This window comes from Megalobrama amblycephala, linkage group LG6 (genome assembly GCF_018812025.1).
Source record: "Megalobrama amblycephala isolate DHTTF-2021 linkage group LG6, ASM1881202v1, whole genome shotgun sequence".
In the NCBI taxonomy this organism is placed as follows: domain Eukaryota; kingdom Metazoa; phylum Chordata; class Actinopteri; order Cypriniformes; family Xenocyprididae; genus Megalobrama; species Megalobrama amblycephala.
In genome coordinates, this window is record NC_063049.1 from 8,228,412 (window position 1) to 8,254,517 (window position 26,106).

Here is a 26,106-nt window from a genome sequence, read left to right on the forward strand (position 1 = left end):
TAGGTATCATGAACTAACAATGAACAACAATTTCCTCATTAATGAGTTAAAAGTTAATGTTAATTCATAAATATAAACTACTGTTCAAAGGTTTGGGGTCATTAAGATATTTTTTATATTTTATATTTTAGGATGCATTAAATTGCTCCAAATTGACAGTGAATAATTTGTAAAAATCTGAAAAAAGTTTTTTTTTTTTTTTTTATAAAATTAAATTATTATAAAAAAAATTCTACTATATATATATATATATATATATATATATATATATATATATATATATATATATGAAGCAGCACAACTGTTTTCAACATTGACAATAATAAGAAATGTTTTTAGTGCACCAAAACAGCATATTAGAATGATTTCTGAAGGATCATGTGACACTGAAGACCGGAGTAATAAATTGTAATAATATTTCACAATATTAATGAGTTAAAAGTTAATGTTAATTCATAAATATAAACTACTGTTCAAAGGTTTGGGGTCATTAAGATATTTTTTTTATAAGAATATAATAGTTTTATTCAGCAAGGATGCATTTAATTGATCCAAATTGACAGTAAATACTTTTGTAAAAAAAAAAAAAAAAATCTGAAAAAAGCAGTTTTCGAAAAAAAAAAAAGATATATATATATATATATATATGAAGCAGCACAACTGTTTTCAACATTGACAATAATAAGAAATGTTTTTAGTGCACCAAATCAGCATATTAGAATGATTTCTGAAGGATCATGTGACACTGAAGAACGGAGTAATAAATTGTAATAATATTTCACAATATTAATGAGTTAAAAGTTAATGTTAATGAATAAATATATAGTACTATTCAAAGTTTTGGGGTCATTAAGGTATTTGTATAAAAAATAATACTGTTATTCAGCGAGGACGCATTAAATTGATGAAAACTGACAGTAAATTCATTTACATTGTTCTGAAAAATCTCAGTTTTCACAAAAAAATTAAAATGAAGCAGCACAACTGTTTTCAACATTGACAATAATAAGAAATGTTTTTTGAGCACTAAAACAGAATATTAGAATGATTTCTGAAGACTGGAGTAATAAATTGTAATAATATTTCACAAAATTACTATTATAACTGCATTTTTGATAAATAAATGCAGCTTAGGTGAACATAATAGACTTTTTTTCAATAAAACCAAAATCTTATACCAACTCCAAACTTTTGAACAGTTGCGTACTATTCTTTCATTGTTAATTCACATCAACTCATAATACATTAACTATCATTAAATTTAAAATGTATATAATAATATAAAATATATACCCCGGCTAGTCCTAGACTAAAGTGCATGTTTGAGCTGTTTTAACTGAAAGCAACTTGTACTGACATATCTTAAAATATGTTAGAGCCATTGTTTTGTCTCAAGATGCACACCAGTAATGTGTTTTTCTAGTATATGCTTATAAAAGCTACTTAAATATCGTAATTGAACTAAGACCTAATCCTGGCTTAGGCTAAGCCCTGTCCGTGAAACCGGGACATAATATACATAAAAATGAACTAACTTTATGTTAACCTGTCAATCATTGTTAGTGCATAATAACTAATTACTTCCGGGATTATTTGCGAGAGATATTTAATACAGGGCAACGTTCTAAACTCATACAGGCAGTACATACAGGCGTTTCTGTAGTGGATGTGGCAGGCTGCTGTAGTGACTTAGGGCGTGGCTCCTCAGTCGGAGGCAGGGCTGGGGGCGGAGTCTCGCTGGCCGAGCTGCTCTGGATGTCGCCTGCATCGCCGTTTGTTACCTGAGGGAGCTGCTGACTGAGGGCCGCCTTCAGCTTCTACAGGTGAGAGTCAGAGGTTAAGTCAACATGTATTTATAGTCTGCAATGTCATATTAGCTGACTTTAAAATACTGTCCACTCAAACGGTTTCAAAAGCAGATATCAGTGATAAATTTTAAACGTCAGTCAGACGGCCCCTTCCTGTCCATGTGTGTAGATCTGGCCACAGTGTTGCAATATGCAACAGACTTTATGCCGACAGTCAAAAATCTGCCTATGCACACAGCATATAACTATAAAATCTCCATCTCTTCATCATTTTTGTATACTTCCAGCATAACTGCATTGAAATGAGAAAACATGGTGCTATCTCTCTCTCTCTCTGGGATCAGGAGGCTAAACTACATTAGAGAGAGGCGAGAACTGAAGATTAGAATAATTAACTTCTGCAGAAAACCAGAGGCAAGGATTAAAACAACATATTCATCACAGCTTTAAACAGATGCTTCCCTCAGAGCTCTTCCACAGGAGTAAGAGCTGTCGTAGCTAATTCCCTATTCCCTGGAGATGCCTGTGATTTTCTCTTGTCAGGGAAATCTGCCTTTCCCTGGCGTACTGTAGCGTATGCAGCACAGAGCCCTCAGCGCCAAGAGCTTTTCTCTTCACTATGAGCAACCCCGATAATGACAACAGAGAGCTTGACGAAGTTGAAAATATTTTTCAGCATTTTGACGATATTACATACAAATGTATATATTTCTATATTTATGTTTTTGGTCTGAATAATTACTGCTCTAACATTGATTCAAAAAGTTTAAAGAATATGGTTAAAATATTATTTACCTAATAAATGTAAAACATTTGAAAAATAAATTTTACATTTAAGTTAAATAAATTAATTTACTATATGTGTGTGTGTGTGTATATATATATATATATATATATATATATATATATATATATATATATATATATATATATATATATATATATAAACATTTCATTCATTAGTACAGTTTATTCACTATAGTTTAAAAAAAATGGTAATAAAATATGATAAGATTTCAGAGTTAAACTGTCAGAAAAAAAAAAAGATCTTAATTATGTCAGATAACACTTAAGCAAAACATGATCAGGTCAAAGTGTCTGAATAATTTTTGGTTCCAAATTTTTATCAATTTTACCGGTAGTCCACTGTATGAAGAATGTTTGGGTATAATATGTCACAGTTTACTTTATTTGGCTATCCTCACTGGAATGTGTGCATTAAAACAGTTTAATGCACAGGTAATTCCAGTGAGTATAATATCTATATTGTAATTATTATTGTAATTATTACTTATTCCAGATTGTATCGCTTTATTGTAAATATTATATATTGTGCAATATAATATAATATAATATAATAATAATAATAATAATAAAAAAAAAAATATATATATATATATATATATATATATATATATATAAAATAAAATTAAATTAAGTCTTTTTATCTAAAAATCTTTACAAAAACATTTTACAAACATTTTATTTCTATGAACATTTTTTGAGCAATAACGTAGATAAATCATTAAATTAAAATGTGTAACCCTAAGTTATATATAAACTCACAAACACATGATACATATGGATTATATACTTATATATATTATGGACAGTTTGAATACTTGATTCTGATTGGCTGGAATGTGTGCATTAAAACAGTTTAATGCACAGGTAATTCCAGTGAGTTTAATATCTATATTGTAATTATTATTTTCCAAATTGTATTGCTTTATTGTAAATATTATATATTGTGCAATATAATAATATAATAATAATAAAAAAAAAAAAAAAATATATATATATATATATATATATATATATATATATATATATATATATAATAAAATTAAGTCTTTTTATCTAAAAAATCTTTACAAAAACATTTTACTAACCACGAAGGGACTTCATTGAACATTTTTTGACCAATAACGTAGATAAATCATTAAATTAAAATGAGTAACCCTAAAATACATACACAAAAACAGAAAAGTCTTCAGATTGACAGATGCTGACAAGTTACATATCTCCATAGATCTTTTTTTTTTTTTATTCAAATTATTTGAACTGACTTGGTTTTTTAAAAACCCTTTGGAGGAAGCCATGATGTGGCCCGAAAGCAGTCAACCGCGAGAGTTAACAAACGCCCCCACAGCAGGTGAGGTGTGTAACCATGGCCACAGGGACGGAGGACGCATTAATTTTCATGAAAAAACAAGAGAAGAACATTATTTTAACAGCCATCCTCGGCAGACCAATCTATCTAGCAAATTAGTTTATAGAGCAATACCCTTCCCGAACTCCACGTTTCTACTTGACTAGAAAGAAATTATTCACGTGGAACAAGTCACGCAAGGACTGAGAGAAAGACCGAAAGAGAGAGAGAGAGAGAGAAACAGAGGGACTGTGAACGATGTGTGCGGGGCCAGTCAGATTCATATTTCATATCTGCCATCGGCGCCCCATCAGAGCAGTAGCCCTCCATCTCGAGGGCTTTATTCAACCATCTGCTCCTTTATTACTTATCTTTATTTTGCAACTAATTAACAGCATAATCTTCTAAATTCAGCAAGTTAATTATCATTATTGTGGTCTTTGCAGCATCATCAGTCCTTGTAAAGTGCCGTGTCTGTGTGGCAGGGGAGCGGGCGAGCGAGCGAGCGAGAGAGAGATGAGGGGGTGTTTGCTTGACGAGGTGCTCATTAGATGTTTTCTGATGAGTTGAGGTTTTGTGCTTGTGTTTCCTGAGGTTATTTAGAGGGTGGGTGCATATGTTATAAGGGTGTACGTGTATGTTGATGTGGTGTGTGTATGTGTGTTATGAATATTTGGTCATGGTGCAGGTGTGTGTTTGGATGCACATAGATAACAGTAGGGCTTGACATTAACTTTTTTGCTCACCAGCCACTATGTCTAGTGGTTTTCCAAAGTTACTAGCCACTCAGCATTTTCACTGGCCACAATTTTGACATCGATACCATGTGGAAAAACTGCCATATAGATATTTTAATATTATCTCATAATTTGGCAGCAGGTATATTAGGCTGCTGTCACTTTAAGACCTGATGCACGGATCCATTATACTGATACACATGCGTTACTGTTTACGTTCACTTAAAACAATTGACTGTTTTTACGTGAATACTCACCAAGACCAGCATTTTGACATTATTTTTTGTGTATTTGACTGTTTAAGCGCAATAAGCAGCGAAAAATAACTCAATTTAGCACTGAGAGGTGGCTTTATGTACGCAAACTTTGGGTGTGAGCACAAAATCTGCAGGAATGAGTAAAATTATGGGCAATAAGTACAACCCTACGGCGAAATTCAAGCCCTGTAACACCAACAATATTCCTCTGGAGTAAATGAAACAAGTGAGTGCGGGGAGACAGGTTTGTGTGTCAACTCGCTGTTGAGAGATGAGAGAGCTAGTATTGTGTATCTATTCTGGAGAAAATGAGTATTGGAAGCATTTCAGATATTTCATTATCGATATGTATCGAAAAAAATATTTGAATCTGAAACATGTCTGAACAGTTAAAACCTGATTTGTGGGTTTCTGTGAATTTTGTAGCACCTACTGAGCGATAACATGGTTTAGGTTAACTAATTTATGGCCAAATGTTGATCTGTAGTTACTTATAATTTTATATTTCCCATATTTTAAAGACATTTTTTTTTTTTTTGAAAAATGCAGTCAACATACAATTTTACAATTCAAAAATTAAAATTTATGTTCAAATTTCTCTTAAAAGGTGCCATAGAATGCTTTTTCACAAGATGTAATATAAGTCTAAGGTGTCCCCTGAATCTGTCTGAGAAGTTTCAGCTTAAAATACCCCATAGATTTTTTATTCAGTTTTTTAACTGCCTATTTTGGGGTATAATTAAATATGCGCTGATTCAGCGTGCTTCCCCTTTAAATGCTCGCGACTCTAAAATACATTGCATAAACAAATTTCACACAGCTAATATAACCCTCAAAATGGATCTTTACAAAGTGTTCATCATGCAGCATACCCGATCATGTAAGTATAGTATTTATTTGGATGTTTACATTTGATTCTGAATGACTTTGAGGCTGTGCTCCATGGCTAAAGCTAACAATACACACTGTTGGAGAGATTTATAAAGAATGAAGTTGTGTTTATGAATTATACAGACTGCAAGTGTTTAAAAATGAAAATAGCGACGGCTCTTGTCTCCGTGAATACAGTAAGAAACGATGGTAACTTTAACCACATTTAACAGTACATTAGCAACATGCTAATGAAACATTTAGAAAGACAATTTACAAATATCACTAAAAATATCATGATATCATGGATCATGTCAGTTATTATTGCTCCATCTGCCATTTTTCGCTGATGACTTGGCTGTGCAGCTCCAGACGTTAATACTGCCCTTGTCTAATGCCTTGAACATGGGCTGGCATATGCAAATATTGGGGGCGTACAAATTACGTACATATATGTGGGAATGGCTAAGCTCTAGATTTCGAAGTTCATGTCAACAACCACTACTTGAACAATCTCTGCTCTTCTGGTTGTGTAAAAATGCACAAACACACATAAACACACTCCAGACGGATGCCACCTTGTGCTTGTGCTCAAGAACTACAATTTGCAGGGTTGCAAAGCTCAGTGTTGTGGACTATACATCCTCGGTCCCTCTGGGCTGAAGGAAAATCTGCTTACACTGAAACACTTGCAAATGAGGCACATGTGGATGCATATGTAAAAGAGAGAGGAGGAAATTACCATCTTGGCTTCTGATTGGACAGGCTGTGGAGAGGAGGGGCCAGGGATTCCAGGAACACTAGGCACTACGGTGACTGGTCTGACCAGCTGAAAACACACACAGACACATGTGAAAAACTTCATGTGTGATCAGTCTCTGTTTCTCTCACACTAAAGTATAAGAAGCAAACAGAACTGAAAAGGGTGCAAAATACTGCCACACACAGAAAGCACTCAGCATATGTTCACATCTGTGTTTGAGCTGCTGCTGTGAGCAACAGAAATAACAAAACAGGAAAACAGATCATGCATTCTTTCAGATGGTAATACCTTGGAATTTTTATATTACCATAATCATAAAAACAATAAATAATATGGTACTGCACTTTAAGGAAAACCATTTGACTTGTTATTGAACAGTTATTGAACCAAACAATGACTGTTAACTATTGCCATTTTAGAGCTGAATTGAATTCTGTTTGCATCATTGAATCATTATGTTCCTGTTTATCCCTGTAAGGTGGCTTTAAAACAATCTGTACTGTATATAGCACTATAGAAATAAAGGAGACTTGACTTAAAATAGGGTAAATATAATCATGGTACAAATCAAATAAAGAAACTAGCAAATAAATATTGATGACATTTTTATGTTTTTATATAAATGTTTTCATTTCAACTTCAATTGTGTCATCTTCCCATTAACTGCAATAGTGATCATTTAGAAACAGAAATACAGAAATATCTTTATCTTTGTTCAGATTAGCAGAGGTGTGAACAACAAGTGTTATAAGTAAGTGTTGAAATAAAAAGACTTGGAAAATATAAATGACTATACTTAAAATAAATGGACAAAACAACTTTCTAACATTCTATTAGTTATCCTTGCTGAATGTAGAGAAAAAAAAAAAACATACAAACAAATCGTTGAATTGGTTGAGTTAGTCAATGGTCTGAATCAGTCTGCACATCACTAAACTGGCTCAGATGAGTCACTAGCTGCTTATCGTGTTTGTAAATAAATGTTAAAAATGCTGATATGTAGTTAACGAAACAATTTTTATTGCATAAATTTAAATGGTTAATCTAAATAAAAACCTTAAACATAAATCCCAAAATAAAAAGGGTCCCTGAGTCTTGAACTAAAAAACAAATCCCGTAGAAAACACTGTACTATGGCATAAGGGAAAACATTTTCTTTGTTTGTTTCTTTCCATTCCTTTCCTTTCCTTCTGCTGAAAGCCTACGGGACATAATCATATGCTGCTCAGTGTTCCAATCACACACACACACACGGTTTTAACTGCCCCAGACACGTGTGTATGAGTGATAATGTGTCTCTGCATAAATTACTGCACCCCTCACAGGCTGACGTCATGAAAGAGGTGCAGTGTCCTTCATTAGAGCCAGCATCCTCCAACACACACTTAAACACACTCAACGCACTGGAGCCACGTTTAAAAGAGGTTACGTGACTTTCCAGCACATTTTGTTTCTCCATGATGGATTTGTGGGACTGTTTACATCTGGTCAGGGCACAGACAGCTTGTAGTAAAATGCGTCTCCTGTGACCACTTGTGATTTGAAAAGGAGGGTTTTTTTTAAAGCTGAACACTCTTATTTTAGTCAACCTTCTGTGACCTGCGTGTGTGACAGGATCATCTGAGATGGATGATATTAGCAGGTATAAACGGGGCTGTAGATCACACCTCTCCTCACAGGTGTGTAAAGAGTGACAAATAGCGGTCAGGACACCCTTTTTACACTCCTCTACTACATCATAGTTCTGCGGCACTCGAACACAAAGGAGATGACCTTAAAATGTCTAATTAGACAAATAAAATATTTCTGCCCTCTACAGGCATTTTGGACTTGAAACAAAAACGCAGTTTCAAAACCTACTGATTTGCCTACTTAAAGTGCCCCTATTGTTTTCAGGACTCCTACAACATCCATCCAATGTCAAAATACACTTTAATTTTCTCATAACATACACTGCACATTCACCTAATTTCTCAAAGAGTCTGAAAACGGCTCATTTGAAGATTCAAGTTTCTCTAAACCCCTCCTTTCCGAGAGCCTGCTCTGTTTGGTCAATCGGCCAAATCTGTTGTGATTGGTCGACCGCTTACAGCTCTTGTCAAAAATTAAACGCCCCATCTGAATTTCAGCTCCGGATCTTCCTCAGCACTTGATACACAGTGATACAAACAGTAACACTGGCTTCGGTTTTACCGTATCAATTCCAGTGTGAGTCTCATCCTTTGGAAACGCAGCAGAGTGGATTTGCAGTGGAGAAAACAGCAAAACAACAAACAACATTGTTGTCAAAGTTTCATGAAACAGTTCTTAATCTAGTATTTTCCTTTCTCTGACCCTTAGATTTAAAGACATATTATCGTACAAGATATTAAAGAGTTCACTGTATTATGAAAACGCTGTAACTTTCAGAAATCTCAATTTCCTGCCCAGTTCAAAAACAGCATTTACTGAAACTTAGGTGGCAACATTAACATGCATCAAGCCTGGCTGTGTGTAGCACCTGCATCTCTGCAGAGCATTAGGTCCAGAAACATTAGGAAAGATTGGCTGAAATGTGTTTTTAACAAAGCCTCAAAGATGATTTCAGTCTGATCTTTACAGCACTTCTTGTTGTCAAAACCATGACAACTTTTGAAAGACCAACTTTATAATGTCAAAACAGTTACAGAGGAACAGATCGGGAAAGGACATCAAGTTGGGACTCAGAACGTATAGTGTTATTGCGCTATACAAATTCATCAAGAGAACTACAAATAGCTCAGTACATCTACCTGATCTGCAAGCTCGGAGAGAGTAAGCTGCCATCAAACTAATAAAATAATATCTCAGAAAGATCATCCACTTCACAGTCTTTAGGGGTGAGGAAATTTTCAAACGGTATATAAACTAGTGACAACAACGATATTGAACGCACGCTCACTTTTACTTTTACTGCATAGACTATATATATATATGTGTGTAGGGAGCGGTGGTACTGACCGCACACTTTACAAGATATTTGTTATCTGTTGTGCACAAAATCCTCCACCATCGTCCTGTCAATCATCTCTTCTTACGTGATCATTGAAATCTGACTTCTGCTGCGACTCTGCAGCTCGTGCTGTATGCTGTATGGAGCAGAACAGATGCTTCAGTTTATAACTGTAGTGTCCGTTGTCCAAATGAACTAAATGTTTTTATTTTACAGCTGAACACCGTGTAACACTGAAGCCTAACAGTCTTTTCTAATTCAATCATAGTATTGCTAAGCAGAAAAGTATATGCCGGAGCGAATCTCACAAGGCTATGTCAATTTCTGAATGACCCATTTTTGTTACTTAGCTTTCACAAATGTGAAACTTTTGCGTTTGTGTGGACTGCATGGGAAGGGAGCTATGAGTTGTGAATGTTAGGCTATGTCTACATCAAAATCTTTCATTTCAAAAAAGCAAGGAAAACCCTGTTTACCACACTATGATCCCTTTAAAAACAATGGAACACGTTGTTGTTTCATGGTCATCATTGACTTAATGAATTAAAACGTGGGTGCCCAATCCAGATCCTGGAGATCTTCCTACCAGCAGAGTTCAGATCCAACCCTGATCACCCCTGATGTAAAATGATTGTACATGAGCTTTTTAAGAGGAGTGTGTGTGTGTGTGGGACACTCACAGGAATGGCAGTGGGTATGTGAACACTGGAGCTGGCGATGGTGGCTGGAATGGCGACTGGCATGGTCTGACCGTTAGGCAGCTGCAGTAGAACCGGAAACGTGCCGGACACCGGACTGAAGACAGAGAGAGGGAGATGGAAACAAAATTCATATCAAACGTAACATTAACATAACTGCAATATAGAGTGTATAAATAAGCTACAAAGACAAGCTACACAGCATCATGCTTTAAAGTCAACATGAAACAGCATTTGAATGGTATTTTACTGTACGCAATGTGACATTTTTCTGCGTGAAACAGGATATTCAATGAGGGGAAATGCGATGGGACATAGTTTTAGATTTTTACTATTGTTGCTGCAACTATATATTAACATTAAACAGTATTAAATTACTTGAAATTTATATACTACTATAAATTACATAAAAGACTATTGGCAAGATTTAGTAAAAGGTTGCATTACCTACAACAGTAGAGCTGCATAATTCTGAATAAATTGAGAATCACGATTTTTTTGTTTAAAATAGAGATCACAAATGTTCCACGATTCTGAACAGACAACTAAACAAAATAACATTAACAGTAACATAGTAGTTTTTGATATATACCATGTTATAACAGTAATTTAATAGAGGTTCTGACAAAATGTTAATAGCTGCAGCCTATTTAAAAAAATATATATAATTAATTTGAATTAGCCTAATTTTTTTTTAAATCCAATTGAATGAATGATTCAATGACTCACTTAATGATATTTCACTTGTTTCATTACTAGATGAATCAGCGTTTTTAAATGAATCTCGAATGAATGATTCAATGACAAAAATACATTTTTTAACAGTCACTTGTCGCCACCTACTGGTGTAACGACATAATCGATACTATCTTTATTTGAAGTGTGTGGTTGAAAAGACTGTTTGTGAAGCTGTTTCACATCTATATATGACAACGGCTCTCTCTGGCTCAGCAGCAGCGCCAACAGAGATCTGAATGTTCGCTGCGATCGTACTTTTTTTTCTAAGGTTTAATAGACACAGCCGTTTAATAGACACATCTCTGTCATTTAGGAATAAGATCAGATATTCTTTCTAATCGTGATTGTGATCTTTTAACAATTAATCGTGCAGCTCTATACAACAGTAGCTAAAACAATGGCAACACAACTATTTGGCTCAGGGGCGGAGAAAGTTATTACATTTTAATTAAAAATTACAAATACAGACATTTTTTTTCCTTTGTGATGAATCGTGCACAAAAAGACCACAAAAGTGTATTACAGAAAATAGAGTCAAATGTTTGAGGTCCATGTTGACTTTAAGTGATAAGTACTGTACATAAAACACAACAGCAAGAATCGTCTGATCAATTGGTGCATGAAACGAAACAAAAGGCTCAAATAAAACCTGTCTGATGCTCGAGCACATATCAAATCTATGATGTGAAAGTAAAGGAAGATGGATCACAAGCAACTGAAACTAAATCATAAATTCTCCAAATAAATGAGTGACCAAAATAAAACACCGAATGAGGCGTAAAAGGAGAAAATGATGCCAAACTAGGAGAGAAGCAGAATAAATTAGTAACGTTGAGAAGTTACTTACACTATCGGTCTACTAGAGGATGGGACCTGGGTTATAACAGAGCTAGATGTTGGAGATGGGAGAGCTTGCTGAATAACAACACCAGCCTCAGAGCTGGCCAGTAGTACATTGGGGACTTGGAGGGAGGCAGGACGGACTATAGTGGATGGAGGCAGAGAGGTCGGCTGCAAAGAAACCTCCTGGAAACACCACACGAGAGCCAAGCTGCATCAAAACTACACTTCTGACTGTCCATCACTGGTCTGATACTGTTTCTGACTGAGCTAGTAGCCTTTACACCACAGGTAGCACATGCATGATTCATCTATCAATTAAAGAGAACACAATTCTTTGTGTCATAGAGTTGTTGAATGACAGAGCATTTAGAGACAGCTGAAAGAGTCAAGAAAAAAATGATTGTATTGCGATATATACACTACTGTTAATTTTAACAGTTAACAGTTTAATGCTTTTTAAAGAAGTCTCTTCTGCTCACCAAGGCTGCATTTATTAAATCAAAAATACAGTAAAACAGTAATAGTGTGAAAAATTATTACAATCTAAAATAACTGTTTTCTATGTGAATATGTTATTTCTAATTTATTCCTGTGATCAAAGCTGAATTTTCAGCATCATTACTCCAGTCTTCAGTGTCACATGATCCTTCAGAAATCATTCTAATATGATGATTTGATGCTCAAGTAATTTCTGATTATTATCAATGGCTATGTTTACATGCACCAATTTTCATCAATCTGAATGAATTGAAGATTGCAGATCAGTTTACATGTACTCTAAACACTGTAATCTGATTCAAATATCCTTTTATATGTGTTTTATATACATTCCGATTAAAACTTTTGCGTACGCGCTCTGCGTGTGACGTAATATCAATCACACTTGCGGAGACAACCATGGACGTGACACCAACAGAGCTCATTGTTATTTTTGCCCTGTTGGCATACACATGCATAAATCATGTGCCCCAGAGACTTCTGAATAAGATTGAGAAAGTAGTCAGATTCAAGCATTTACATGGTCATTTTTTGCTGTTGGATCGGATTAGAAAAGGAATAAGCCACCCCTTCCAATCTGATCGAAATTTCATTCGGATTGAGCTCAATCGGATCGATTAAGGTGTTTACATGAACGTTTTTCAATCCGACTGAGCAGTCATTCCGATTATAAATTGATTATTTGGGTGCATGTAAATGTAGCCAATGTTGTGTGGCATGTGATGCAATTTTTCAGGATTATTTGATGAACAGAAAGAACTGCATTTATTCAATTTATTGCATCTGTGCAGAATAAAAGCTTCTTTTATTCGGTGGCAAGGATGTTTCTTTTATTTAGATCTTCCAAAATGGAAGATGGAAGTGTAACAAGAAAAAGGTTACACTTTATTTTAAGTTGTCTGTGTTACAGTGTAATTATATACTTAAATACAGAGTAATAATAATTAACTTAGGGTTTTGATTAGGGTTAGTGGCATGTAATTATACATAATTTATAGTTATTACTACAGTAACTACATGTAACGTGTAACAAGGACACCCTAAATAAAGTGTTACCGAAAAAAGCACTTTCCTCTGCAGAGGTGTTATAAAACATATTCTCAGCATTTAGAGAGAGCTGAAGGGTAAAAATTTGCTCAAAGTGAGTGTTTCTTATTATAGATGATATAACTCCAATTTTAAAGTCAGAATCAGCATATTTTCTGACTTAGGAAGGAGGAAGTTCACACACTGTCCAACAAGGATTTTTTCATAGATGGTTCAACACTGAATTTTTTGTAGCACTATGAAGAAATGTATTTTCATCTAAAACCAAGGAGCTCCAGGACAAGCTAAATCAAGCCAAACACCTTTCAGGGTAGAATGAGGGGAGAAGACGGCCATATGAATCTGGACTGCTAGCACAAAGGTTGTAGGTTCAATCCCAGGTAGGGGAGACCCAGGAACCAAGGATTATTGACAACACAATTCTGCACAATATGAGTCTAGGATCCTGCAGGGTGGCCTGTTCTTGAAATTAGTTGCTTTGCATTGAAAAATGCCTACTAAATGACAAGCACTAAGTAAGAATCACCTAGAGTAAATCCTAGACTTTCCTGCAAGTGCTTATGTAGCTCTCTGTACGGAAGAGCCCTGTGTCTCACCTTGTCGTCAGTGGTGGTAGACTCAGGGTGCGGAAGAGGACTGTCTCGGTGGGACACGACGGGTGTGTGCTCCTCTATCTTATTTCGAACAACAGGAGTCGCAAGGGGAGACAAGTCCAGAGGCAACTGCAGTAACCACACATACATCAAAGATGGATTATGCATTCAAGTCACAAAATTCCACGGGAATTTAAATGGATTTTAAAATGCTAGATTAAATTACTTTCATAAGTTACATTTTGATGAAAGTTTACAAATGATGAATCACAATAAGACGTGCCTATGCCTATGAAACCCACTTGCACCGACACTACTGTTCAAAAGTTTGGGGTCAGTGATTTATAATTACGTTAATTTATAATGTCACAAAAGATTTCTATTTCAAATAAATGTTGTTCTTTTGAATTTTCTATTTATCAAAGAATGCATTATAAAATATATTCTAAAGTTACTTTAACTGTCACTGTCCCGCTAGCTGGACGATTGTCGCTGTTTTTAATTATTGCCTTTTTATGTATCACATTTTTTATTAATCATCATTAATTAGGTATCATTCGAAAGCTTAAAAACTCAGCATTCATCATGTGAAAACTGTTTTGAAATTGGACATTGCATTACCATGGAAACGGCACTTTAAATCCTTTTAGCGGGCTCCTCCCCGTAGTTGGCGTTATGTTTCATGTTACAAAATTTAATTTAACTACTTTATAGTCAAAACTTTTTTAATCTTGACAAAACGCATGTCGTCGGAAAGGTCTGAATCTCAAGCTTCCGTATTTGGCATCTATTTTGTGATAGAAGTGATATTTGGACAAAATTTTAATACAATGCATCAAAAAAAAAAATCAATGGAATGTGGGTGACACCCGGTGGATATTTTTGGTAGAACGCTTAAACAAAATCTTCAATTTTTGTGATATCAACTTCAAATTTGGAACACAACATGGTTAGACATATGACTTTGATTTTATATCAATTTTAGAGTAAAAAATATTTTGTAAAATATATATTTTATATAAAATATAATAAATTTAGTACAGAACATTTGATTAACAGTAAATTTAAAATTCTATTACTTTTTATACAACTATAACTTATCAACAATCTGCTGAGTGTCTTCTTTAAAACAAAACCAAACTTAGGTCTATATTCCAAAGCTTTCAATTCAATTCAATTCACATTTATTTGTATAGCGCTTTTCACGATACATATCATTTCAAAGCAGCTTTACAGAGAATGCATGTCAACATTACAATTTAAAGAATGCAGTTAGCAAATAATGTAATAATTTAGGCAATTAATTTACAATCACTGTTAGCAGTTTAACTGAACGTAGATGCAATGAAACTCAAACTTAAATCAATGCAATTCAAAGCTTTCTTGAATTGCATTGATTTAAGTTTGGATAGTGCATTTTCACATCTATGCTCAAAAAGGGGGGTGACAGTTAAGGGGTTAAAATGAAATAATTTTGCACAATACTATTTTTACTGTAGCAAATAAATGCAGCCTTGATGAGCATAAAATACATATTTCAAAAACATGAAAAAAATCGAACTGACCCCAAACTTTTAAATGACAGTGTATTTGCAAAATGATCACATAAATTGCAGATTAAACTGGCATTTGTACCTTTTTGATGTCATCCTCCGTGGCCTTCTTAAAGTCATGCTCAAAGGGGCTGGTGAGCTCGTTAAACAGCCCGACCTCCTCGCAGTTCTTCAGGAAGCGGGTCGGTGTCGGTGTCTGGTCTGCAACAGCAGCCAATAAAGCCGTAAACTCATGAAGAATAATAGTCTGCGCTTGTTTTCTTTTATTGTGATGATCAGGTGACTCACCAGCGATGATGACGCTCTCATTGCGTGCTGGACCAAATCTCAGGGTCATCTCATGCTTGTGTTTGTGCACCGCCAGGTGGTCTTCATTTGTGAATCGCTGTTGCAGACAGAAAAAGAAAACGGACAGCAAGCATGTAACTTAATTGCAGTGTTTATTTAAAAATCTGTCAGTGCCCTAAGAGTGTAAAGGTGATCACATGCCTGTCCGCATCCAGGAGCAGTGCAGAGGAACGGTTTATCATCACTCATATTCACAGCTTCAGTCTGCCACCTGATAACAAAGTCAAATCAAACTTGCAACTTTTCATTTGGCAACAACATAATGATTTAAAGCTACACCTAAGAACAAAAACATGATTTATACATCAATCAACATTAATCCATAACCATGAGCAACAATGAGTATTATTCTGCACTACTGTTGCTGAATTGTGTTGTGTCACAGCAGGTTTGACAGGACACAGATAAGGATTTTATAAGATTAAAAGTGCAAAGACAGGCATCATGCATCACTTAATGCTTAAATACTTGACATTGGTGTCTCTGTGTTTATTAAACCCCTCAATCACTCACATGCAATAGTGAAATGGTCAGGTTGATGCTCAGTCAGATAACAGCACAACCTATTGTCACATTCTGCTTTCAGTTCTTCTAAATATCACTGTGTTTATATATTATCACAAAGCTAAACTCAAAGCGACCGTGTCTTTAACCACAAACCTGCGTTTCTTTAGTGTATCTCCAGGACTGTACAACACTAAAAACACATTGTTTACATCAGTCTCAGCAGGCTAATCAATGCTCAGCCTCATCTCTCATTCACTTCAATGGGACCTCAGCTAGCTGTTAGCATGCGTCGCCATATTAATAACAAAGGAAGCTGTGAACATGACATAAAGCTGCGTTTTTATTGTGTCACATATTCAGACTATTCTAGCAGCCGAGCGAAAGACAGTTAAAAGGGCGTGTCTGTTTATAAAGAGTGTGCATTGATGCGCTTACTCACCCGCAGGCTGAACCCTGAAGAGCCAAAGCCCACTTACACCACCTCTCGCGAGAATTAGGAACTCCGTTAAACCCCAAAACACATATGCGTAGACTCTCGCGAGACCTAGGTACTACTTTCGCCCCAGAGCCAAGCCCTTTAAACTCTAATCTCGCGATAGATGTGTGCTCTGCTGACCCCTTTAGAGCGAAAGCACATTGATACCTAATTCTTTAATCTAAATTGGAAAAATATATGGTCCATGTGATGCAAAAACTTGAGAAAATGAGATCCAGGCTGTTGATGACGTTGAAGAAAAATTATTTATTCATTGCAATTAAATTATTATTTATTCACGCAAACTTTAATCGATAATGAAAATATTTAATAAAACCAAAAGAATAAAATAACAATCAGAAAGAAGTAATTAATAGTTAATATTAAAATTTTAGAGTATTGTAAAATCCAGAGTATTGTATCTAATAGATGAAGATCAGAATATACAGAAAGAAGGAACAATAATTAAGATATTTGCAGATAGGCGAGAAGAAGCAGAAGAAAAAGCAAAGGAGGAAAAAGCCCCTCGATCAACAACTCAGCCCATTTTATACCATAAGAATAGAGAAATTTACTTGTTTTCGTTGATCAGAAAAGGTCAGATGAATTTACCCATTATGTCATAGACTGGTCAAATGTAAAAATAGATGAAAATAGAAATAGGCCATTTCCCTTAAGGGGATTTTGAAAGTCTTACATTATTACATGTCAGCTGAAATAATAACATATTTTGCACAATCGTGTCAACATGACCCGTCACATTGAAACACTTGAAGAACAACTGAATATAACAATCATACATACTCTTAAAGATACCAGAAGAATAACCATAAAGGGCACAATAACAAGTAAATACTTGAAAATATGTTGACAATTAATATATAAAGTAGGAGTACATAAATATATGAAATCAAAAGTGAAATTGATAAATCACAAGCCATAAATGATTAACATAAATATGAATAAAATGCATGAATATTGACCATTTTGGATCCACCACCATGCAAAAAAGATTTTTCCTCACTAACAAAATAAAAGAAATAACTTTTAAATTACTCCATAATGTTTACCCAGTCAAACATTTTCTTTGGATCAGATTTTGACACTAAATGCTCCTTTTGTCAGAATGATACTGAAGCACTTCTTCATTTGTTTTTGTCATGCAACTATACTTTTCAGCTCTGGAAAGATTAGTTCTTTTATTTCGAATAATATCTTACAAGGTTTTTCAATGAATCCCAAGTCTGTTTTTTTGGTTTCTTTGCAGCGGATTCAAACGCCTGCTTTATAATAAACCTAATTCCCTTTCTATGTAGATTTTATAATCATAAATGTAAATTTTCAAATTTTAAACCTATTTTTGTATCATTCTTTCAAGAGATAAAACATTATTTGCACACCATTTCACTCTCACTTAACAAAAACATACAATTTGCACGGCCTACAAACTCTTTACTGTATTTAATGTGTCATTTTTATTCATTTGTGTGATGCCCTCTTATTTCCTTTTCTTTTTTGTTATGGTCTTTTACTGCTTTGAAATTTGGTACTGATTGTTATTGTTTTTTTGTATATTCTATTGGTGTTATTCTTAATTGTTGTTGTTATATATTAGAGTTTGTTGTTCCATAATGTATACTAAATGTTCAAATAAAGCATTATAAAAACAAAAAATATTGATACCTAATCTTGCGAGGGATTCTTTTATTTAAACTGATTTAAACTCGTTCTAAATCAGATTTAACACTTGATTTTGTAACGTAATGCAAAATATTTATGCATAAACAAAAATTGTTATTCAAGGTGCCATTAATTAATGTTAGCTAATGCATTAACAATGAGCGATACAGGTTTTATTATTTATCTCTGTTAATGTAAGTTAATAAAAACACAACTGTTAATTGGTAATCAGGTCCATTAAATACTATTACATATAACTTTCGATCCTAATGTATTAGTAAATGTTAAAATTACTAAGATTAATAAATGCTTGTAAGTATTTTTCATTGTTAGTTCATGTTAACTAATGTAAACTTCTTAAAGTATTACTGCAAAACCTTTCGTTTCACAGTAGTTCTCTTCACAAAGTTACGCAGATCTTTTGTTTTATGTACTTCAACACAAAAAAAGTTTGCATAACTTGGTTGTTGGTAATGCCTTATGACTAAAAATGAAGACTTCAGATGCAAAAGCCTCTAAGTGCCATCTGAAATTTTCTTCTAAAATGAGCATTTTTATCAAACTCGTATATTTAGGTTCAGTAATTTCACATTAATGGCAATTAATAGGTCCTTTTCATTGCAATTAAAGTGAAATAACTGAACAAACGTACAACATTGATAAAAATGCTCATTTTATAAGAAAATTTCAGATGGCACTTAGAGGCTTTTGCATCTGAAGTCTTCAAATGTGAGTAAAAACGAGACAGACGCCACAAAGTTACGGTAAACTGTGATCTAAATTTATTTAATGCAATTTACAAATGCAATTGAGGTTTTTAATTGGCTTTCAACCAACTGCTATAAATTTACAGTCATACTATCAACCAGCAGTTTAACCCCTGAAAACATCTGAGTGGACCCTTACAGTCTATACACACACACACACACAGACCGACACACACTCACACACTTTCCCTATTCTGATGTACACAAAGTGCTATCAGGTTGTTTATTTCCATGGTGAAGTTCAGGTGGATGTTCCAGTAGCACCGATGGAGCTGTTGCCGTTCTCATTTAATGGGCACGAACATGATTTGGGGGTTAAAGAGTTAAACAATATTTAATTGTTACATGATTTCTTTTAACAGAGTGGACTTGATACTTTTTTTCTCCCGCAGAGACCAACAGCAGACATTTTGGTAGCAACAGCAAAAATATGTATTCATAACTGCACTAAATGTGTTTACATAACTAGCAGATTTTTACATGGCGAACAGGATCAGGAAAGCAACCATCAAACAGAAGAGCCCCATGGCTTCAGACAGAGCAAAACCCAGGATGGCGTAAGAGAAGAGCTGCTGCTTTAGAGACGGGTTCCTGCAAACAAACAACAAAACAGCGCTTTACTAGAGATTACATGTGCAGACATTTGCAAACTTTGACAAAGTGTTTTTTTTTAGTTTTTTTTTTAAACTAGCTAGGTTTCCATCCAAAGTTGCAAATTTAACTTGTGCACAAAATTAGAATAAAACATTTGCGAATAAAACAGTGGTTCCATTTGGGCTGGACGATTATGGCCTAAAATCAAAACCTCGATTAATTGAACATTTTACCTCGATTACGATTAATGAACGATTATTTTATTTCTGATTTTTTTTTTTTTTTTTTTTTTTGCCCTCATAGTTCACTGACAAGGTTTGTACTGTAAATAGCCTATGATTGACTATTAAGGTGGGATATTTTTTTTTCCTGTTGAAAGAGTGATCTGACATCATAGCTCACTATCAGCAGTTATTTTATCTATGGTTTGTAACATTTCTTACAGGTTTCTGCTCGTTGTAAATCAGATAAAGATAAATTAGCACAGTACCAGTAGTGATTGCGTGTGTGAATTAGTCATACCGTCTCTCTATTAATTGTGAAGCTGTGGGTTGTAAATAGTTCCTTCAAAAGTAGAAAAAAAAGATGCTATAACTTTTGAGTTTCTAAGCTATTTTAGGGATAAATCACAGGACAGCGCTGACAACAAGTTTCTGCGTTCCTCTGTGTGCGCGCGATCTTCACGTTTTGCGCAGCTGTTTGTATGAGTGTTCGTGCCACATGCAGCTGCGCGAGCGCGACATATATATATATATATATATATATATATATATATATATATATATATATATATATATATATATATATATATATATATATATATATATATATATATATATATATATATATATATATATATATATATATATATATATATATCTATGCGAGCGCGGTAGCTCGATATAATAATACACATCCGATCGTCTAATCGCTTGAATGTCCAAACCATAAAACAAATACAACTGACAAAGTTTAGTCAAGACGCAAGGCTCACCGCTCGCGCGCCATCACTATGTGTTGAACCGGCGTTCACCTCCGTGTTTTGCTTTTATGCCACTGACTGGACGGGGCGGAGTCACGTGGCTACACACGCAGTTATGTTTTTAAGGGGGAAGTATTAACAGGATTAAAAAACCGAAATAACCGACATGGGAAAATTGCGTCGGTTAGAGGTTCTGAATTTCGGTTTCGATTACTTTTCGATTAATCGTCCAGCCCTAGGTTTCATCCCCATGAGCTCAAGAGAACAAAATTGTCACTTCCTGAGAAATTGGCACAAAATATCTGTAATAAATATTGAAGTTGCAGCAAACAGGGCAAACACTGTGGCTCTTTTTTCCTCCATCATAAATTAGTTGTTTTCTTGTGTTCAGATGCTGGTGTTTGTGAACACAATTGCTTCCCACTTCTGAGAGGGAATTAAACCAAATCATTCTGATGACAGACTTTGACTCAGGCATTTCTGAACCATCAAACCAACATTTGAGATGCTGCAATGTGATTGGCCCGCTGGTTAGTCCAGTTATCCAATCACGGCCTCTGCTGAGGAAAAGTCACTTGAGTTTTCGTTGCCAAAAAACCTTGTTTCTTGTTTCCAGCCTAGTTTATGGGCATGTCTTAAAAAAAGTATTTTTTTTATCTGCCTCAATTGAGCAGATAAGTTTTTTAAGCACATTTTTAAAATGTATGCGCATTTTGACATTTCCATCCAGTGTTTTTTTTTTATGCAAAATCCCAAAATGCAAATAAAAATAGGTGGATGGAAACATAGCGAAATGTGGAAAGACTTATGAAGCATTAACCAGAGGTAAAATTGTCAGGGTATGAAATATGCTATAATTCTAAAGCTTGGGATTAGTAAGACTTGTTTTTAAAAAGAAATTAACACTTTTATTCAGCAAAGATACAATAACTTTATTCAAAGTGGCAGTAAAAACTTCGAAATGATGCACAAAAAAAATTCAATTTCAAATAAATGCTGTTCATTTAAACTCATTTGAAAAAAGTATGACCGTTTCTACAAAAACAGAGCAGCACAAGAGTTTTCAATATTAATAATCAAAGGTTTCTTGAGCATCAAATCATCATATTAGAATGATTTCTGAAGGATCATGTGACACTGAAGACTGGAGTAATGATGCTGAAAATTCAGCTTTGATCACAGGAATAAATTATATTTTAACATATACTGACTTAAAAAAAGTTATTTTTAAAAATGGTAATAATATTTCAAATTATTACGGTTTTTACTATATGATCAAATAAACAAAGCCGAAAAACATTTAAAAAATAATCTCGCTAATCCTAAACTTCTGATCGGTAGTGAATGAAACACATCTGACCTGGCATATCCGATGATAAGGCTACCGAACACTGTTCCGATTCCAGCACCGGATCCAGCCACTCCCACGGTGGCAGCTCCCGCTCCAATGAACTTAGCGGCGGTGTCAATGTCGCGGCTCGCGGCGCTGGTCTGGAAGCTTCTGAGGGCCACCTGAGTGAAGGGCGACTGAGGCAGGACAGCAGCACTGACCTACAAGTGCAAGACAGGACATTTACTTGACCTCTACACGACCCTGGTGTGTTCAGCCTGCCACCTACTGTCCCTTAACAGCAACAGAGCTAAAGCATGGTGTCAGCTCCAATATGACAAGCAATCACACTTCTGACCAGAAGGAATAATTAGTAACTTTATGAGGTGCAGGAAAGTATGACAATTATTTTAAATACCATAAAGGGGTTAGTCCACCCCAAAATAAACATTCTGTCTTCATTCATTCCAAACCCATGAGACTTTGGTTAATTTTATGAAAGCTGAGAGGTTTTTATCCCTCCACTGAAAGTCCAGGAACTTAGAAGATCCAAAAAAGGTCATAAAGGCGTCATAAAATGAACCCATATGAATCAAGTGGTTTAATCCAAGTCTTGGTAACAGATATGATCACTTCATATGATGAGCAGATTTAATTTAGGCTTAACCAAGGACTCATGGGCTTGGGATGACATGAAGGAGAGTAAATGACAGAATTTTCATTTTTGCACAAACTATTCCTTTAACACGCTTGCAGTGGATCAGAAGAGCTCTTTATCAACAAATCAAGTTGATAAGGTTATATTTTATCTTGTCTTATTCTGACTCTGATGCCTTGTACATCAACGTCGTTTTATCTACAAAGAATGACCTTCAAGACTGCAAATGAAGAGTAAAGGTCTTTGCACACTGAGTCTGAAATTTGCGTCCCAAAATTTTCGCACGTTAAAAAATAAATACGACCTCACGTTGCGTCAATCACGTTTACACACTGCCTCCGAAACTTTCATCCGTCATTAAAAAATTAGAATCAGGTTTGATTTTCCGTGGCATGCATTTTAAGAGACGTTTTGACAATTCAGAGCCACCGTACAAGCGAACGCCAAAATCCCGAATGCAATATGACAAGTTGATCCACGTCGTCTACAGCACAAAGCAGCAGCAGCACTGAATGACAAACAACGTGTGGAATACAAAGAGACAGAATTTACTGCTTGAAGACTCATTTTGTATTGTTTTGCAATTTTCGTAACAGATTCATTAATACACATCAGACTCAGTATGCAAGGTCTCTGTGCGTGACGAATTTTTAGGATCACAAATACAAAAAAACGCCTACGGAAATTTCAGACTCAGTGTGCAAAGGACTTTACCATAAATTAAAGGAGATAAATTGAGAGCCAAAAGTCAAGATTGACAGTCACCTCAGGTTTGACCTCTGGTCTGGAGAGTACAGCAGCAGAAACCGGCCTGTACAGGGACCTGGAGCCCGCACGCACCTAAAACACACAAAACACATGGACTCTTATTAGATTAGAATATAAGAAACAGTATTGAACAGTTTTCTGAAAGGCATGTATGCTGGGAAAAGCCAGTTTCAAAAGTTATGGCTCAAGTTCTCCACAAGAAATGTGTGCATTCAACGCTGACTACTTTAAGGCACCTTTATGATGATGATGATGATGCATTTATTAGGACTATTAAAGGTATAGTTCACCCAAAAATGAAAACGGTCATTGGCTACCATCAACTGTTTGATTACCAACATTCTTCAAAACATCTTCCTTTGTGTTCAACAGAAGAAACTCATACAGGTTTGGAACAACTTCAGGGTGAGTAAATGACGACAATTTTACTTTTTGGGTGAAAGATCCCTTTAAACAGTCTTCATGTAGAACAGATTTATTATAAGTGTATGCTGCAGAGATGCCAGTACCAATAAACTATTAGACTGGCCTGGTAACTTAAACGTTATAAGTTCAGTTCCCGCAGGAGGCCATCCGTGAAGGATAAACAGTGTGCCCTTGATAAAGACAACCTTAAAGGATTAGTTCACTTTCAAATAAAATTTTCCTGATAATTTACTCACCCCCATGTCATCCAAGATGTTCATATCTTTCTTTCTTCAGTCGAAAAGAAATGAAGGTTTTTGATGAAAACATTCCAGGATTTTTCTCCTTATAATGGACTTCAATGGCCTCCAAACGGTTGAAGGTCAAAATTACAGTTTCAGTGCAGCTTCAAAGAGCTTTAAACGATACCAGACGAGGAATAAGAGTCTTATCTAGCGAAACGATTGGTCATTTTTCGGAAATAATGTAAATGTATATGCTTCATATAAACAAATGATCTCCGTCCAAGTGCTTCCGTAAAAACCGCACTTTCGTATTCTTCAAAAAGCTCACGCTGTATATCCTACTCCTTCCCTATTCTACTTACGGAAAAAATGGAACTGGAGCCGCGTTCGTTCCGCAAGTAGAATAGGGAAGGAGTAGGATATACAGCGTAAGCTTTTTGAAGAATACAAAAGTGCGGTTTTGACGGAAGCACTTGGACGGAGATCATTTGTTTATATGAAGCATATACATTTTTTTTTTTAATTGACCGATCGTTTCGCTATATAAGACCCTTATTGCTCGTCTGGGATCGTTTAAAGCTGCACTGAAACTGTAATTTTGACCTTCAACCGTTTGGAGTCCATTGAAGTCCACTATAAGGAGAATAATCCTGGAATGTTTTCATCAAAAACCTTAGTTTCTTTTCGACTGACGGAAGAAAGACATGAACATCTTGGACGACATGGGGGTGAGTAAATTACCAGGAAAATTTTATTTGAAAGTGAACTAATCCTTTTACCCTGGGTTTACTCCAGGGGGACTGGCACTGAAACACTTTACTCCTGTTACTTTGGAGGAAATCAACAAATAAAAAATGAACAAAACCCAACCACAACTGACATCTTAATCTGCATGCAGTTACTATAAGAAATAACGTAGCGTTACCAGACTAGGTGGAATAACCGCTTTACACTAATACAGAAGCAGACCAGATTAATATCTTATTAACTTGACCTTAACTTTAGCGCTTTGCGAACTCAAAACTTTGACACTGAAGCAAAAGGTCAAAGGTAAACTATAACAGCGCGTGACGTTTTACGTTAACCCTTTTAAATGCGTCTATGAATGAATGAATTACTGACGTCAAGTTCAACCTGCAGGCCGCTTTCATTAAAAACAGACAGTTAAACACAGTTAAACACGGTTCTGTGAGGGTAACAGCACTCACCAGGGCGGGGGTGGAGACGAACTTTGCGCAGGTGAACATTTTGAAGTGTGATTTTGAGCGGCCCGAGACTTCTGCAAAGACAAAATATAAGGTCAGAGAAGATTTGAGTGAAGAGCTTTAGAAATACCGTTGTCGCACACAACAGATAAATCCTCTAACTCTATCCCAATCGAACCCGCAGCTGTGTGTTCACACAGACAGAGGATGAAGGACGGATGAAGATTTATCTGTGTGAAATGAACGCTGTCGTCCCTGTTCCACTCACCGGAGGCAGAGGTCGTTCCACTGGTTGTACTGCGGCTGCGCAGAGCTGACTCTGCGGAATGACCCGGATGTGAGTATGACGTCAACGCAAGGTCTTTGCTTTCGAGCTTTATTGGAAAGAGTTCAGAGACAATTCACAATGCCACAGAAAAATAAACTTAATTACTTTAACGTTATTATAAATACACCGATATAATATGGATGCATTAGCTTTAATTGCATTTTTTTAAAACATCGAAAGCAGCCTTAGAGCTTGTCATTCAGTGAAAGATTGATTTATTTATTTTAAAAAACGTAGGCTGCATAAATTTTGTAATTTAAAGGGTTAGTTCACCCAAAAATGAAAA

General features: G+C 35.2%; 2 protein-coding genes across 4 annotated transcripts in view; both read right to left on the minus strand.

Annotated features, from left to right (window-relative positions):
• atf2 (activating transcription factor 2) overlaps positions 1 to 16,946 on the minus strand; it is a 30,615-nt gene extending 13,669 nt beyond the window's left edge. Inside the window, exons 1-9 of one of the 3 annotated variants that reach the window (XM_048192815.1) lie at positions 16,823 to 16,946; positions 16,018 to 16,087; positions 15,817 to 15,913; positions 15,611 to 15,729; positions 13,979 to 14,104; positions 11,842 to 12,020; positions 10,239 to 10,353; positions 6,567 to 6,653; positions 1,650 to 1,817 (exon numbers count right to left, since the gene is read on the minus strand). In XM_048192815.1, coding sequence (XP_048048772.1) covers positions 1,650 to 1,817; positions 6,567 to 6,653; positions 10,239 to 10,353; positions 11,842 to 12,020; positions 13,979 to 14,104; positions 15,611 to 15,729; positions 15,817 to 15,913; positions 16,018 to 16,065 — 939 coding nt within the window. In that variant the 5' untranslated portion in view covers positions 16,066 to 16,087; positions 16,823 to 16,946. Of the gene's footprint in view, positions 1 to 1,649; positions 1,818 to 6,566; positions 6,654 to 10,238; positions 10,354 to 11,841; positions 12,021 to 13,978; positions 14,105 to 15,610; positions 15,730 to 15,816; positions 15,914 to 16,017; positions 16,088 to 16,536; positions 16,795 to 16,822 lie in introns of those variants that run through there. The other 2 variants (XM_048192816.1, XM_048192817.1) reach the window with 2 other exon arrangements.
• Positions 16,947 to 19,297: 2,351 nt separating this feature from the next.
• On the minus strand, positions 19,298 to 25,845 carry atp5mc3a (ATP synthase membrane subunit c locus 3a). Its single transcript, XM_048192818.1, has 5 exons — positions 25,761 to 25,845; positions 25,496 to 25,566; positions 23,635 to 23,709; positions 22,242 to 22,432; positions 19,298 to 19,896 (listed from the first exon to the last, which is right to left on the minus strand). The coding sequence occupies exons 2-5, from the start codon at positions 25,532 to 25,534 to the stop codon at positions 19,782 to 19,784; spliced, it is 420 nt and encodes a 139-aa protein (XP_048048775.1). The 5' UTR covers positions 25,535 to 25,566; positions 25,761 to 25,845; the 3' UTR covers positions 19,298 to 19,781.
• Between the last annotated feature and the right edge of the window lie 261 nt (positions 25,846 to 26,106).